The sequence below is a fragment of the Mus caroli genome, unplaced genomic scaffold, assembly GCF_978045245.1.
Source record: "Mus caroli unplaced genomic scaffold, Mus_caroli_1 scaffold_16, whole genome shotgun sequence".
NCBI lineage: Eukaryota > Metazoa > Chordata > Mammalia > Rodentia > Muridae > Mus > Mus caroli.
The window spans coordinates 4,743,224-4,760,287 of NW_028227271.1; the positions used below are offsets into that span (position 1 = coordinate 4,743,224).

The window sequence follows — 17,064 nt, forward strand, 5'->3', positions numbered from 1 at the left end:
GCTGTGGAGATATTTCTTTTTGTTGCTGTTGTTTTGTTTTTTCGAGACAGGGTTTCTCTTGTGTAGCCCTGGCTGTCCTGGAACTCACTTTGTAGACCAGGCTGGCCTCAAACTCTGAAATTTGCCTGCCTCTGCCTCCCAAGTGCTAGGATTAAAGGTGTGTGCCACCATGCTTGGTGAGATATTTATTTCTATAGCAGCGATTCTGTGACAACTGTTGCAAATATTGAGAACTGGGTTACATCAGAATCAGCGGTGGCAGTGTCCTCATAGCTGCAGGATCCCTTGATTGTGTCTGCAGCCCCGTATTCTTACACCCAGCTGTCGCAGAGGCCTCCAGGGGCTTTTCCAGCCTTGACTGGCAGAAGGAACAGTTTGTCTGGCGCAGATCTTGTATTGCAGAAATGCTGGAACATTGTTGATGCTCTATTGCAAGGGCTCTGTTTCCTCTGTTGAGGGTGGGCTGATACAAGATGGCAGTCACATTGCGTGTGGGAAGAACGACAAAGAACAAAGGCCGTCCATCCTGTGGAACGAAGGTGAATGCAGGAGTTACTATGAGCATGCCGCAGACACTGAGTGACAGTCTAGCTAGACAAGGAAATATCTTCCTGTCCTGAGGAGTTTATGTAACCTGTTGATGTCATGGTATGATGAAAGAGGTATGTCAGGATGCTACATGCTCACAGGGATGTCCCTAGCCATTTTTGGTAGAGAAGTCTTGAAAGAGGTGACCTTTAAACTTGGTTTTTACGCATAAGTAAAAAATTGTCCAGGAGGATGACCAGGAGGAGAGAGGATTCTATCTGCAGGGCTGTTTTGTTTTGTTTTGCTGTTTGAGACAGGGTTTTTCTTTGTAGCCCTGGCTGTTCTGGAACTCACTCTGGAGACCAGGCTGGCCTCAAACTCAGAAATCCACCTGCCTCTGCCTCTCAAATGCTGGGATTAAAGCCAGGTGGTAACACACCCAGCAAAAAAATTCTTTCTTAAAAAATATGTCCCAATGTTGGGTGGTGATGGCATATGCCTTTAATCCCAGCACTCAGAAGCCAGAGGTAGGTGAATTTCTGAGTTTAGGCCAGCTTGATCTACAGAGCAAGTTTATGGACAGCAAGGGCTACACAGAGAAACCCTGCCTTCAAAAAAAAAATTTTTTTTTTTTTTTTGAAGACAGGGTCTCATTATACAGCCCTTGCTGATCTAATTACGTGAACCTGGTTGACTTCAAATCTGTGGCAATCTTCTTGCTTCTGCCTTGGACTACGGGCATGGACCACCAAATCTGGGTAAGAAAGAAATTGAAACGTCTGTGTTCACATTTCCCTCCACACTTTCCCAAGAAAAACACACACAAAAAAGGGACTGTATCATCTGTCTGTCTGTCCGTCTGTCCGTCCGCCTGCCTCTTTCAAGACAGTGTCTCCCTATGTAACCCTGGCTGTCCTGGAACTCATTATGTAGACCAGACTGCCTCAAACTCACAGAGATCCACCTGCCTCTGCCTCCCTAGTGCTGAGGTGGAAGATGTGCACCACGTCTTGCAGACGGGGCGTTCCCAAACACCCATGGAGAGAGTTAGGAATAATATAGACTCTACCATTATATATTAGATGTATAGTATAGAGGCTTTTTAGATGCAGGGTGAAGGATGGTAGTGGTGGTGTCTCTAAAAGGCAGGGATGGGGTGGAGGGGGTGGAGGAAAAAAAGCAAGAGTAAGTGCAAGTGGTTGACCTAGAAGAGATTCTGAGGGACCAAAGAGATGGCTTGGTGGTTAGGACTGTAAACTGGTCTTGCAGAGGACCTGAGTTCTGGTCCTAGGACTTACTCTGGGCAGCCTATAAATCCAGTTCCACAGTATGTGAAACCTCAGACCTCTGTTATATCAACACAGACATGCAAACTACTTTTAAAAAAAGAGAGAGAAAGAGAGAAACCAGGTTTAGTGGGCACACCGTTAAGGTTAAGACAGAGGTAGGTAGATCTCTGTGAATTGAATGCCAGTCCGGTTCCACATCAAGTTCTACGACACCAAACCTAGGAGACCCTGTCTCAAAAACACTGGAGAGAAAGAGGGAGAGGGTGAAAGGGATCGATTCTGGGCTTTCTACAAACCTAAGGGTTGGGACGTCTTAAACTAAGCTCAACTCTTCAGTCATTGTTATTCCCTCACACCTTATGAGAGAATTAGAATGATATGGAAATCTGAAACTGAAGCCCAGTTAGCCCAGTTCCAGGCCAACTGATTACTTGCTAGACAGCCTTTTAGTCTGCTTAGCCACATTCAAAATTAGGATAATAATATGTCCCTCTGATGATGTTATAATGACCAAGCCAGACGATAGACAACATTTCAAATCATAAAACATGCACCAGACAGATAGCTCAGTGGTAAAAGTACATGCTGCCAAGGCTGGTGACTTGAATTCAATTCCCAGAACTCACATGCTAGGAGAGAAGGGGCCGCTGCAAGCTGCCCTCCGACTTTAACACACACACACACACAATTTTTTTTTATCCAGAGTAACAAATTTACACTTAAAACGTATAAAACACTATAATATTTTTTACCATTATTTATCAAATAGTCCATCAATGCTGGTTGGTTTAGTTAGGATTGTTTTCAACTTCTGTTTTATCTTCCTGCCCTGATTTGGTTCAGCTCTTCTCCATTCTCCTCCATTTTCTGTCTGTAGACTTTTCTAGATTCCGAAATGCATTTATGAAAATCTTCCCAAAGAGTGTACTTAAAAGCTGTCCAGAAACTAGGTGTAGTGGCAAACCCCTGTAATCTCAGCACTTGAGAACCTAAGGCAGGTGGATCATAAGTTCCAGGATAGCCTGGGAGGCTTTGCTGTAAAAACACAAGCTACCCTAACCTGGACACAGAACGAGCTACAGACCCAAGTGTGAGTTCTTCAGCCCGGTGCAACCAGACCCAACTCACCTTTTGTTCTCCCTCTCCACACTCTATCCTTTGGCCTAGTTGAATGTTTTACTGTTGCTCAGCCTCCCACATTCTTTCCTAGTTCATTTCCTCCACTCCCACAAGGCCTTTCCCCTTCCTGGTCAACATCCCTTCCATCTCATGGTTCTTTCGTTCCCAGCTTAACTGCCGTCGTCTTCTCTCCAAAGCCTTTCTCCTAAAGCTGTCTTCAGCTTCTCGGTGTCACTCTGTATACATTTCCTATTGCAACATTTATCACAGTTTTGTAAACATTAGTTTGGGAGTCTACTAGGTTTCTTCCAAACAATGAACACCTGGATGGAAGACACCTGTTTCCTCTTCTTTACTGTTTGCGATGGCTGAAGAAAAAGGGGTTCATTTGAATGATTGGAGGCAGGTGAGATAGGAAACGTGGACTAAAGAGGCGTTAAGGTTGGGGAGTATTATATGTGGACCTTTCAGTGCCAAAAGGCAAAGCATGGTTCCGAGTGAGCAGGGTGTTTACAGTGAACGTGATCATGATCTCCTAGTGAGCTCCAGAAGATCCTGAGAGCATGGAAGTCGGGAGGTTAAGCATGAGCAACCAACAGCAAAATGCTGGTGACTAAGAGACCACACAGGGATGGAGGCTGGCTTCTGGGTACCAGACCAGTTTCTCATGGTCCTTGAGCACCCATGATAAGCGAATAGTGATTTATTTCCCTTCTTGAGTTATCGATTTTTGTTCAGTATGAGTCTACAGTTTTATCATCATGTCTCTGCTCTGGAAGTCTCTGTTGAGGGAATCAGGAAAGGGGCTGGAGAGGTGGCTCAGCAGTTAAGAGGCTCTGCTGTTCAGAGGACCTGGCTCATAACCGCCTGTAACTCCAGCTCCCTGGGATCTAAGAGCTTCTTCTAGTTTCCTCCGTGTGCACATAGACACGAGCTCATAAAGACAAAGTTTCTTTATCTTTCTTTCTTTCTTTCTTTTGGTTTTTCGAGACAGGGTTTCTCTGTATAGCCATGGCTGTCCTGGAACTCACTTTGTAGACCAGGCTGGCCTGGAACTCAGAAATCCACCTGCCTCTGCCTCCCAAGTGCTGGGATTAAAGGCGTGCGCCACCACAGTTTATTTTTAAAGTTGGGCAAGTGTATGTTTAGGATCGTGGAGAAGGAAAAGAGGAAGCTATATGTTTGGCTGATTTGTCAATATTAGAAGAGGTACCACACAGGGATGAAGAAGGCACGCTTCCCGTCAAATTTCTATTTATGCTCCATGTTACTTGAGTATTCATGTTAAACAGGTGTGCTCTTTTTGCTCACATATGTATCTTCAATGCTCAGAACAGCATCTGACATATAATAATCTTTTCAAAACAGCGTTTGTTGAATGAATGACTAAAACATTTGGGTGACAACTTGAGCAGTTAGATCTGGTTTCCAGTCATCTGGAGTCTGTGTTACCCTCCCAGCTGTTCTCCATGTACTAGCTTCATTTTCAGGCAGGCTGGGCTTGACGTGATGGCAAGGTAAGCAAGAAGAGCTGTAGGTTTATGGGTTAACAATTCACAAGCCCCAGGAACAGAGAGCCTCTTTCCTGACTCTTCCTTTATAGCCTTGACTAGTCCTACAGTCAGCTTGGCTTAGGTCAATTAACAATCTCTAACATTGGGCAGTCTCAGGCCAAGTCCTGCTCCTTGATAGGGGCAAAGTCCAGCTGCACTTCAGCCAGAAACAGAATCCAGTGGTTCTCTAAAAGAGAATGTGGTTCTATCACCAGAAGAAGAGGTATAAAGGCTGACAGAAATGACAGAAGTCCATCACCTTGTTAGTAATGACAAGCCAGAGCAGAGTTGTTCTCCTATTTTCATACCAGTTGATAAGGTCTTATTCTAAATGCCTCTTTCACCTGTCTCTGTCTGTCAGCAAGCAGCCTTCCTCCTCCCTGGATGTCTGTGTCAAATATATCTCCCTTCCAAGTCTCTTTTGGATGGAATCCCATCCTTCCTAATGCCAGGTCCACGGAAGGGCATGCATGACCTAGATCGCATCTCCTGACCTCTCCAGAAAGCAGGCATTGCCACAGCGTGGAGCGCAGCAGAGTCTATTGGTGAGCCAGCAGTCTTCCGTTCCATCAGAGCTGGAGGGCTGTGAGCAGTGGAAGGACGGAACAGATCGCTTTCTATCAAACCCAAGCCATTTACTTCCTCAGTCTAACCTCCATTCTCTGCTATGCTGTTTGTATGGTTTACTGTATGCATTGTACAGGAACTTGAGACCTGGAGAAGTCTGTGTAAGGCTCCAGAAAAAGAGATACCATCCTTGGATAATAAAATCCTCCGTGAGCCAGGCCGAAATGGACATTAGGTCACAGCAATCATCTTTTTAAAAACGTGCATTTTCTAGGTGTTTTGCCTACGTATCACACGTGTGAAGGTGTCGCGGATCCTTTGGAAATGGGAGTTACAGACAGTTGTGAGCAGCCCTGTAGTTGCTTGGAATCGAACCCAGGTCCTCCAGAAGGACAGCCATTGCTCTTAACAGCAGAGTCATCTCCAGCCCTCACAGGAATAATTTCAACCATTCTTTCAAGCGCAAATTTCCCCCTCCAGTCGACAAAAGCTCAGAAGGTGGTGGTGTGACTTCTCCAGGGTTATATACATGGCTCTCACGATAACTTGCTTTTTTTTCTGAGACAGTCTTGCTATGTAGCTCAGGCTGGTCTCCAATCAAGCAGTCCTTCTGCCGCAGCCTCTCCAGTGCTGGAATTAACAGACCTGAGTCACAGATGGTGGTCTCCCTAGTGTTCCCAGTTAACTTTGCAGTCCGCGCTCTGTGGCTACATCCTCCAAGAAACACAGCGATTGGATGCCCACCCAGGGCCACCAGGGCGCGCTCGCAGCCAGGCGCGAGGCCGCCGAGGGCGGGAGGCTCTGTGATTGGGAGCCGCGGCTGTCAGTTAGCCGCGGGCGGGGCGGTGGGCGGTGGGCGTGGCCTGCATGAATAAGGCGCGCTTCAGCGCGTCGAGCGCTTCGCCGCCGCCCGCCGGACTGCGAGGCGCCCCCTGAGGGGCGGAGGAATCGGGCCTGGGGAGCGGGCGCTGAGGGAGGAGCCAGGTCGGAGCGGCTGAGGGCCCTGGCGAGGAGGTGGAGGGCTGAGGCCCGGAGGAGGCCCCGCCGCGATGGGCAACCTGGAGAGCACCGACGGTGGCCCGGGCGAGCCGTCCTCCGTCCCGCTGCTGCTGCCGCCCGGCAAGACGCCGATGCCCGAGCCGTGCGAGCTGGAAGAGAGATTCGCCCTAGTGCTGGTGAGACCGGCGCTGCTGCCTTCCCGCCGCCCCCACAGCCCCCGCCGGGTCCCGCCCACCCCCGCAGCCCGGTCCACGCCTGGCCGGGCCGGCAGCTCGGAGCGGCCCGTCGGGGGTCGGGGAGGAGGGGTCCCCAAGCCCGGGACCTGCCCGAGGTCCAGACTCCTCCCTCCCCACTTCCCTCAGACTTCCCGGTCCGCTGCCGGAATTCCATTCCCGGGACCTCGCTGGTGGGACGGTGTCGGAAGCTGTTGGGTCCCCAGCCAAAATCAGGCATTTTTCCTCCCTTATGAGAGCGGGTCTCGCGTTCAGACCAGATGTTTCGGGGAGGAAAAAGGGGGATCGGAGAAGGGGCTGGCTGCCTTGGGGGTGGGGGGTGGGATAAGAAGCGATGCCATTCTACTTATTTCAGAACCGCCTGCAGGCATCCTGCTAAGTTATAGTGAGTGGATTTGCCTAGGCTGAACATGTGGATAAGCCATTTGACTAGACAGGTTTTTTTTTTTTTTTCCCCCAATTGAAACAATACACAAACCATCCCGCCTGGTTTTTTATCCCTACCCCCTCGTTTCATGTTAAGCTTTGGTGACTGGTTCGTGTACCACTGCTTGTGGTTCTTTGTAGTCCTTCTGTGGTTTCAAAAGGGATGGTCTCTAAAGATGAACTTTCAGAGCTGACGTTGGGATTCTCCTTTGCCCTGGGGCTTGGACGTTGATGTGAGTGACTCTGAATAGAGAGGTTAGTAGCAGGTATCACTGAGAGGAAGCGGGACCATGTTCAACATGTGTTCAACATGAAGCTTTAAAAAAAAAAAATTGAACATAACGCTAACAGATAAATCTGAAAAACTTGGGCAAATAGCTTTCACTTCTTCCCCCAAAGAGCTATTAGGAGATAGTAATAATTCTGGTGTATTGTTGGTATGGTCTGAAGGACTGACTTTGCCCGTGAGGAGGGATAAGTTGTAGACTTAGCAGCCTTATTGGATTTCATCTGCCTTGGAAGAGGGAGATTAGATCTGTTGGCAGCAGTGGAGCTGTCTAGAGATCCTGGCCTCTGCAATGTGGGGAGCCTCACATCATCATCTCAATGGCACCATCTTGGACTCACAGAGAGTCCAGGATGTTCCACAGAGGTGTGTCAAGGGAAGCAAGAAAGGATGGCCCCTGGCAGGCGCTTAATATCAGGGCACACCTGGAGGGGATCAGTCATGACCTTCAGCTGCCCCAGGGAAGAAGAAGGAAAAAAAAATCAGTATGCTTGCACACCTGTTGTGGTGTATCTGCGCCACCTCCATAGAGTCCCTGGTTTAAGGCACAGGGCTGCTGGAATCAATGTTCTGTGCAAATCACCCCAAGCTCTCCAAGCTCTGCCTAGGTCTTTGTGGGTCAGATCATGTGTCTGTACCAGAAAGCCAGGAGTCTGTGGTCTTGACTCAGCGCTGATACAACTTTCCCAGTCAGAGTGTTTTCCGGAGGAGTGTAGGGGGTGGGGCTCTGTAAATACAGTGGGTTTGGGAAACCTTCATCTGACAGGAGCAGGCATATCCTGTGACCAGGTGTATAGCATAGGGTAATTGCCTTCCTCAGATTTCTGCACCTCAAACTCCTTTTGGGGAATACAGGTGATCTCAGATCTGAGTCACTGTTGAGATAAACTTCAGTTAACATTTACTGAGCATACAGTGGGCAGCAGACTCTGCCAAATCTTTGATTTCCATGCTCATGAAATCTGTAGCACAGTCCCTAGCGCGCGTGGGAAGCTGGGAAGCGCTGCCATTAGGAGAGTGGAGCTGGAGGGATTCGGTAGTAACTTAGTGACAACCGCCTGAACAGAGGCTGAAGGAAAGTTGAAAGTCCATATCCTAAACCAGATACCAGAATCTCGCCCTGCACCCGCTGGTTTTTTCCCTAGAGCAATTGGTTACATTGGAGCTGACAAAGTGGGAAGAGAAGACCTGTAACAAAGGAGCAGCTTGTAGCTTACAGAGAGCGCCTACCCAGTGCTGATGTAGGTTACACACATCAGTTCTCACAGTCCTCCTACCAGGACAGAATTATCACTGCAGCCATGAACAAAACTGTGGTGAGTGCTCCCTTCGGCAGCACATATACTAAAATTGGAACGATACAGAGAAGATTAGCATGGCCCCTGTGCAAGGATGACACGCAAATTCGTGAAGCGTTCCATATTTTTTATAGGGAACTTTCGGGATAGCATTTGAAATGTAAATAAAGAAAATATCTAGCTGGGCGTGGTGGCACATGCTTTTAATCCCAGCACTTGGGAGGCAGAGGCAGGCAGATTTCTGAGTTCGAGGCCAGATTGGTTTACAGAGTGAGTTCCAGGACAGCCAGGGCTACACAGAGAAACTCTGTCTTGAAAAACAAAAACAAACAAAGAGAATATCTAATTTAAAAAAAAAAAAGCTGTGGTGAATAGCCTTTTGCTGTGTAATTTCCTTAGGATAGAAACTTTACATTGAACCTGATTAATTATAGGTTATACATTGTTTCTTATTTTCAAAGAAGTTACTATTACCATGTCTGTGAGGCAGGCACCTGTATGTATGGCTTGAGTGTAGAGATCAGAGAGTCAGTTCTCTCCTTCCACCACATGTTCTGGACTTCAGCTGGGGTTGTCAGGCCTACCCCGCAGGAGCGTCTACCTGCTGAGCCACCTTGCCAGCTCTATAAATTGTTTTTAAGGTCTTAAATACATATTTCAAAGTTTATCTTTTAAAGACAATAATGTGGTATGGTAGCACATTCCTGTAATCTCTTGTGAAGCTAAGGCAATAGAATTACAAACTTAAGGTCTGCCTCAGTTACATAGCGAGACACTGTCTCAAAACCAAATCTTCTTTTTCTTTTTGTTTGTTTGTTTTTTAAGGTTTATTTATTTTATTTATATGAGTGCACTGTAGGTAACTTCAGACACACCAAAAGAGGGCATCAGATCCCATTACAGATGGTTATGAGCCACCATGTGGCTGCTGAGAATTGAACTAAGGACCTCTGGAAGAGCAGCCAGTGCTCTTAAACGCTCAGCCATCTCTCCAGCCCCCAAACCAAATCTTCATCCAACCCCACCCCCCAAAAAAAAGTGTTCTCCAAGTGAGGAAAGAGGATTTTCCTCTTGATTATACATTAATATATATATATGTATACACACACACATATATATATATATAAAGCACATTTGGAAACTACTGAAAGATAGAAGAAAATCATCTGTACTATAGACTAGTAATTTTTTTCCTAGTAAGATTTTGACACACTTAAATATTTTAACAATTAATATAATACCCTTCAGACTATGTCATAAATTGAGTTTTTCTTCTTTTTTTATTAATTAATTTTTTAAATTTCACAAGTATTAATGGTTTTTGTCTGCATGTATGTCTGTGTGAGTTTCCCTGGAATTGGAGTTACACAGACAGTTGTAAGCTGTCTTGTGGGTGGGATGGTTGGAATTGAACCTGGGTCCTCTAGAAGAATAGCCAAAGCTCTTAACTGCTAAGCCGTCTCCAGCCCCCCCACCCCCTTTTTTGTTTGCTTTGTTTTTAGAGACAGGGTTTCTCTGTGTAGCCCTGGCTATCCTGGAACTTGGTCTGTAGAGATATGCCTGTTTTTTGCCTTCTGTGAGCTTCAGTTAAAGGCTGCAGACCACCACTCCCAGCTGAGTTTTTCTGTACAATTTTAAGTATTTTCTAATTTTTAAAACATGTTTGGTATCATGACTTTATGGCTACATAGCACTCCACAGTAGAGTTGGTTACTATGTTATCTTGTACTTTTTCTTTTTCTTTTTTTTTTTTTGAATTTTTTTTATTACGTATTTTCCTCAATTACATTTCCAATGCTATCCCAAAAGTCCCCCATACCCTCCCCCCCACTTCCCTACCCACCCATTCCCACTTTTTGGCCCTGGCGTTCCCCTGTACTGGGGCATATAAAGTTTGCATGTCCAATGGGCCTCTCTTTCCAGTGATGGCCTACTAGGCCATCTTTTGATACATATGCAGCTAGAGTCAAGAGCTCCAGGGTACTGGTTAGTTCACAATGTTGTTGCACCTACAGGGTTGCAGATCTCTATAGCTCCTTGGATACTTTCTCTAGCTCCTCCATTGGGGACCCTGTGATCCATCCAATAGCTGACTGTGAGCATCCACTCATGTGTTTGCTAGGCCCTGGCCTAGTCTCACAAGAGACAGCTATATCAGGGTCCTTTCAGCAAAATCTTGCTAGTGTATGCAATGGTGTACTTTTTCTTTTATCTCTATTTTGTCTTGTGATGAATTTCCTATGCACAAATATTTGTTTTCATCTCTGATTATTGTCTTAGATAAATTCCACAAGTGGCATTATTGGGCCAAAGGTTAAATGTTTTTTCAAGGCCATTGAGACCTATCCATTTTTAAAAATCATTTGTGTGTGTGTTGTGCTGTGGTATATATGTGTGGAGATCAGAGAGTAATTTTCAGGAGTTTGTTTTCTCATTCCACTTCTGGGATTGAACTCAGGTCATCTTACTCTGGAGCAAGCACCATACCTCAGTGAGCTATCTTGATCCCCAAGAACTATCTATACCTTCTCTTAGTTGTATCAATGACTTCCTGTCCTCTATAGTAACTTAGTATCTCTTTTTTCCTCCCATTTATTTCTCTTCCCTCTTCCTCTTTCACAGTGCTTGAGATCTAACTCAAAACCTCCTTCATTCTAGACAAGTGCTCTCCCCATTACCTGCATCCCTGGCCCTTCTTTTCTTCATCCATCCATCCATCCATCCATCCGTCCATCCACCCACTCATCCCTCCCTCCATCCATTCATATTCTGAGAGACAAGAGCTCTCTTCATAACCCTGACCGTCCTGAAACTCACTATGTAGACCAAGCTAGATTCAAACTCACAAGAGAATTGCCTGCCTCTCTAACCTGAGTGGTGGAATTAAAAGTGTGTGCCACAAGGTCTGATCTTTCTTTCCTTTATAAGCCAATTCTGGATGGTTTAGATTTTTGAGAGCTTTTGTCTCTTTGATTAATTCAAAACGCTATCTGGCTTTACTTTGGATTTTCCTGAATATTTTGTCATATGTGTTTTGGCTACCTTTGTCTTTTGTTCTTTATTGGGGGGTTATTGTATATCCACATGTCTATATCATAAATATGTTTTCTGCAGTTTCACATTATAGATCTTTTTTTCTACACATGAAAAAGTATAATAACTAGTTGTTCTGTAAGGATAAAACACTGGAGTTCCTGGAATTGATTCCTGCCCCTTATGCTCTTCCATGAGAAGCCTCTGGTGCTGGGCTTGTTGGGTCTGCGTGTCTCACAGCTGGGGCAGTCCAGGTGGCAGTCACTTACTCTTGAGAGAACTGCCACAGTTGGTGAGAACAGGAACAGGTTCCGGTGGAAATAGCTAGTCTTCAGTGAAGTGAAGAAAGAAGCCAAGGTGGAGAGGAAATGAAACCACAGATCTCTCCCCCCCACCCCCTGCGGCTTCTTGGGAAGGCAGGGTCAAGGTCTTCCCTGAGGTCAAGACCAAGGTATTTGCCCCAGAGCTGACTGCGGTGAACCGGGAGGACCCAGTGCTGTCTGCCTGAAGTCCGCATGGTGCCTGCTCTGTCAGGCGTCTGGCCTCCATTTTGGGGAGACATTTCTTGCATTTGAGCTGAGCTGCAGCAATGACAGGGAAAAGCTGGGGGTTTGTTCCAGTTTAGAAATACTTTTGGAAAAGAGAAAAGACCATTTTCTCTGAAGACAAGGAAGGTGTGGTGGTTACTTAGTCTCCTCTGGACATGAGACTTCAGGACTCCCACTTTGAGCAGCTGTAGATGAAACAGACGGTTTTAAGGTCTTCTGTCTGAGGAAGTGGGGTGGGCAGGGGATTCTAGGATGAAGCTGAACTGGGTAGCTAGGACCCCTGAGTTTTCTGTTTTCCTTCCACCGTGGAGAGTAAGTCCCAGGAGAGGTGTGGAGGCATCTCGCTGACCTAGTCCTCCTGGTACCCCTCCCACACTCCTGGCTACCTCTGTCTTCATTGCTCTCCTCCTTTTGCTGCTCTCTCCCAGGTTCTCTTCACACAGTAAAGGTGTGACTCAGGAACGAAAGGACCTAGAAAAGCATGGTGTTATTGTACTCACTGGCTGGTGAAACAGCTAGAGAGTGGCCGGAAGTGATAGAAGGAAAAGTCCCTGTGACAGGCAAGGGTGATGGTGCAGAGATTCTCAAATCCTGAACGTCCGTGATCTGCGTAGGCTTAGTTTGTAAAGTTCTCAGTGACACTGAAAAGTATTGTAAAGAACTTTAAGTGCCATAGAGTGACTAGCTGAGCTTTTTGCATGGCTGGCTTTAGGCTGGTCTATATCAGTGGGAGTTTAATTCCTACTCCATCCCCTCCGTCTTCTTAGTCACCTCTGACATTCCTCCAGGGCTAGAGTTGTCCTGTTGGTTTTGGCACAGGGTCCCCAGTATGCAGTAACAAGAGGGAATCTTTCTTCCTCCCCCCCCCCCTTTTTTTCTTTTTGAGACAGGGTTTCTCTGTGTAGACCAGGCTGGCCTCTAACTCAGAGGTCCATCTGTGCCCCCCAAGCCACTGAGCTGGGAATAAAGGGTGCCCACCACTACCTAGATGTATACTTTTTTTCTTTCCATCTCTGGGTCAGTCTAGAAAGGAGACCTTCACATTCTTCAGTTAACCAGCCCTTTTCTAAGAGCTGGGCTTGAGCCTGGATTTGGTTATTTTAAGAAATGGGTACTCTGTTTTAAGATCTACTTAGACTTCAGAGTGTAGCTGTTTTATTTATTATTTATTTATGTCAATTTCCTTCCTTGCAGGGAACAGTCCTTCTGCATAGTCCCTATTTCTCTTATTTCCCATGAAACTATTAAAAAAGCACACACACACACACACTAGCTGGTTTGAGATTTGCCAGCTCAGACTTAAAGGCTGTTAGTTTTATAATTGGGAGCTTAGGTTCTGATCCAATTTTTGTAGTCTGTTTTTCATCTGAAGGACTGTAGAGCAAATCTTATAGCTTAAAACTTTTAACTATATTTTTTACTCATTTACTGAGTGTATGTGGACACGTGTGTGCCACAGTATGGATGCCTTGTGGAGTCTGTTCTCTCCTACCATGTGGGTCCCAGGGATTGGACTCAAGGTTGTCAGATTTGGTGGTAAGAGGCCTTCCTTGCCCGCCAGTCCAATCCTGTAACTGACCTGAGCCTCTTTTGTTGTTTACGATATAAGTGAAGGCAAGACTTACTTCACGGTGTTTTAAGGGTACTCCTGGATGTTAACATGGTTTTCAGCTGAGGAAAGGGTTGGCCTATGTTGAAGTTTTGGGGAGCAATTAGGTTATTACACTAAGTGCTCCTATGCTTGGTACAGAAGTCCAGGGTTGTTAAACAAAGTGATCGGGTATGACTCTCGTACTGCTGGTCCCAGCAGGGCTACAAAGAGAGGCCTTGTATTTAATACTTTTTTTTTTAAATGGGATGAAAGTAAAGATAGAGCCATATCTTAATGAACTTATGCCTTAGGAAAGAGTAGACCTTTTTATTATCCCTGTCTACAGGGTTAGTGTCTGGTTCTTCTGATGCAGTTGGCTCCACCCTAAAATCTTATCAGAGAAGTTTGGCATATACATACTATATCTTCCCTCTGGGTCAGTCCATCAGACCAGTGTATAAAAGTCTTGTATTTGGGAATGTATTATCAAGAAATATTTTTGAGCCGGGCGTGGTGGCGCACGCCTTTAATCTCAGCACTTGGGAGGCAGAGGCAGGCGGATTTCTGAGTTCGAGGCCAGCCTGGTCTACAAAGTGAGTTCCAGGACAGCCAGGGCTACACAGAGAAACCCTGCCTCGAAAAACCAAAAAAAAAAAAAAAAAAAAAGAAATATTTTTGTATGGCTAGGATAGAGTTAAGACCGGATCTTTTGTAGCTCAGGCTAGCCTAAGCTCCGAATGGTCTGGCTTCTGCCTTGCCGACGCGAGGATTACAGGCCTGTAGTCCATGTCTAGCTGGATTTGTAGGTACATGTGATAGTGCTGCTTCACTTTGTGGATCACGGATCCCTTTGAAAGTCTTTTCAACTCCAGCGTCTCCTTCTGTGTATGTTGCATATCTGTGGTGTTTCCAGGGGCTTTGGGCCTGTCTGTTCATGGACCTCCCGGGAGGTCCTGGCCTTGATTGTGGAAGGAGGGCGAGGAGGCCCGAGGAGCCTCTCAGGACCAGCAGCGATGGAGTGTGCACTAGGAGAGAGTAGTCAGAGCAGATAAAATGGTGACAGCCAAGGCATCCTGTTGAAGCTTGGCCGGTCCCCATTTAGAGGGAGACATTCAGCCCCTTTGACACTGATTTGACCTTGACTAGGGATCATTTTGGGAGGGACTGCCTACACTTTTGAGTTAGGGGTCTAGCTCTCAAATTCTGGGAACATCTAGGTGGGAGTAACTGGGTGGGTTTTGAACCAGTGGCCTCTGCTTTCATAGTTCATGCTTACCTACTTAATGATAACAATAGACAGACCTGTACCTCTCGACTGCTTAGAATATCTTAAAATATTCGTAAAATATTTTTCGAAGATTTTACGTTTTTTGTGGGCTTTGTATTAAAATAGCACTCAGAAGGCAGAGGCAGGTTGATCTCTTAATTGAAGGCCAACCTGGTCTACATAGGTTCCAAGCCAGCCAGGGCTACATAGTGAGAGTGTTTTCTTTCTGTGTAGGGTCCTCCATCTCCTTTCAGAAATGACTGTTTTTAATACTGGCTGTATGGCCTGGACTTAACTTGCTGAAGTTACTCTTATTTATTGGATGTAGGGCACATGCTGTTACATGGGTGATTTCATTTACCTTGACAACAGCTCTGTAAGGCTAGTTTATGTGTGTTTTACAGGGGATGAAAGCAAGGCTCAGAGAGCTTAACCAGAGAAGGTCTCCATTTAAAGGTCGCTCAGGGAAGCCTCTCTAAAGACATTTCTAGTTGGACTCTTTTTTTATTTTATTTTTTTAGTGCTTAAAGGACGGCTAGAAAAACAGCTTTTCAAATGATGGATGATTTTTTCAAAATCTTTGGTTTTCTTTATAGATTTCAAATCTGTGGAAAATTTTTGGTAAAAATGTTAATAAAATACCAGGCATGGTGGCATCTGTACCTACCATCCAAGGATTTAGAAGGTTGAGGCAGGAGGATTGCTGAAGCTCTCAGGCCAGTCTGTGGTACAGAGTAAAACCCTATCTCAAAATAAGTATCAAAAATGTTAAAACAAAAAGCTAGACAACACCCATGGCTGTTGTTAAAGATAAATTTAGTGCAGATGTTGGGAGAGCTTTTGTCTGGTCATTCTGAAACAGGGTCTTGCTATGTAGCCATGCCTCTCCTATGTGTGTAAGCCAGGCTGTCCCTGTATCCCGGGCTGTCCTCCTGCCTCTGTGTTCTACAGGCATGAGCCACTATGCCTTGTTCTTAGGTGACACTTTTTAGGGCTCTGTCAGTTTGAAATGCATGCTTCTTTTACTTGAGCCATCTTTATTCCGGGAAGTGTTTCTCCAGAAGTGATTACATCTGTGCACAGAGGTCCACATGGGTACTCCGTGATGCTGCTAAATGCTGCTTGCTTCTTTTCTCTTTTTTCCCTTTCCTTTCCTTTCCTTTCCTTTCCCTTCCTTTCCCTTCCTTATCTTTCCTTTCCTTTTCTTTTTTTTTTTTTTTAAATTGAGACTTCTTCCATTTTCCTTGCTGCTCAAAGCAGATCCTGTGAGTACTCTCTAATTTTCTCTTCTTTCTCAGTACACAATCCATATGAAATTCCCCACTGTTTCATCTCTAACAACATACATCAGTTTTTCTCTACTGCCACCATCTCCATCCATGCTGGGATCAGCCTTGCTTGTATTACAGTCAAGCAGCCATTTTCCTCTCTCCACAAAAGAGCTGAATTTAAGATATTAGTCTTTCATCCAGAACATTTCTATGTTAGGGCCTTTGCACAAGCTCTATCTGCTTGGGGTGCCACTTGCCCGAGTCTTTAAATTACTCAGTTTATAACTCAGGGCTTCCACTTTGCAATCGCCACCTACTTCCCAGCCCTGCTTATGACTGTCTACCTAAGAGTCCTACCCTTGATTTTAGCCAAAAAGCTGAGAAGCGATTCTATCTTAGAATCTTGTTCATTCCTCTGTGTTATTTTTCATCTTGAAATTATTTACTTAATTACTTATTTATCCTTTTTCCTACATTACTGACTCCCTGAGGGTGGGGACATTATGTTTGCTTATCATTGTACAGCCAACTACCTGGTATAGGTAAGCATCATTTACTATCTGTAGCTGATGGGAATCTCCAAGATAGGAGTGTGTGCATGTACAAAAATAATAATCTAAAGAGGTAGTTCAGACTGTAATGCTGTATGAGAGAGTATGCACTTAGGTGTAAATGTGTAGAGAAAAGGCCTAAAAGAATCAGAACCAAATTGTGTTGACCATCAGGGAAGATTGAATTTATCAAAAAAATATATCTATATTATGTATTACTCTTTTAAGGAAAAATAGAAGACTAAAAATAGAGTTGAGGGGGGATCTTCAACTTTGAATGGTAATGATAAAAATTTCTCTTGCTTTGCACTCAGTCAAAAGATGAACAGGAGAGGGGGGGGGACACCCATAGGATTGGTAGCTCCTTCCTTCCTGCCTGTCACCTGCCTGTGGTGACCTGGGCATTGGCTCTTACAGAAGAAAGATGTCCGTCTGCCCCAAGGCTGCAACAATTTAGGTTGTTGAGTGGCATCCCGGTTCCTCGGACTCAGGCAGGTTGTATATT

General features: G+C 45.4%; 1 protein-coding gene and 1 non-coding gene across 4 annotated transcripts in view; both read left to right on the forward strand.

Moving 5' to 3' along the window:
- Positions 1–5,920: 5,920 nt before the first annotated feature.
- Fmnl3 (formin like 3) overlaps positions 5,921–17,064 on the forward strand; it is a 53,318-nt gene continuing 42,174 nt past the window's right edge. For all 3 annotated transcript variants that reach the window (XM_029469640.2, XM_029469639.2, XM_021182736.3), the window contains exon 1: positions 5,921–6,231. In XM_029469640.2, the coding sequence (XP_029325500.1) occupies positions 6,106–6,231 (126 nt within the window). In that variant the 5' untranslated portion in view covers positions 5,921–6,105. The remainder of the gene's footprint in view (positions 6,232–17,064) is intronic.
- Positions 8,321–8,427, forward strand: LOC115029518 (U6 spliceosomal RNA). The gene has a single exon (XR_003835079.1). It is a non-coding gene; the product is annotated as a U6 spliceosomal RNA (small nuclear RNA).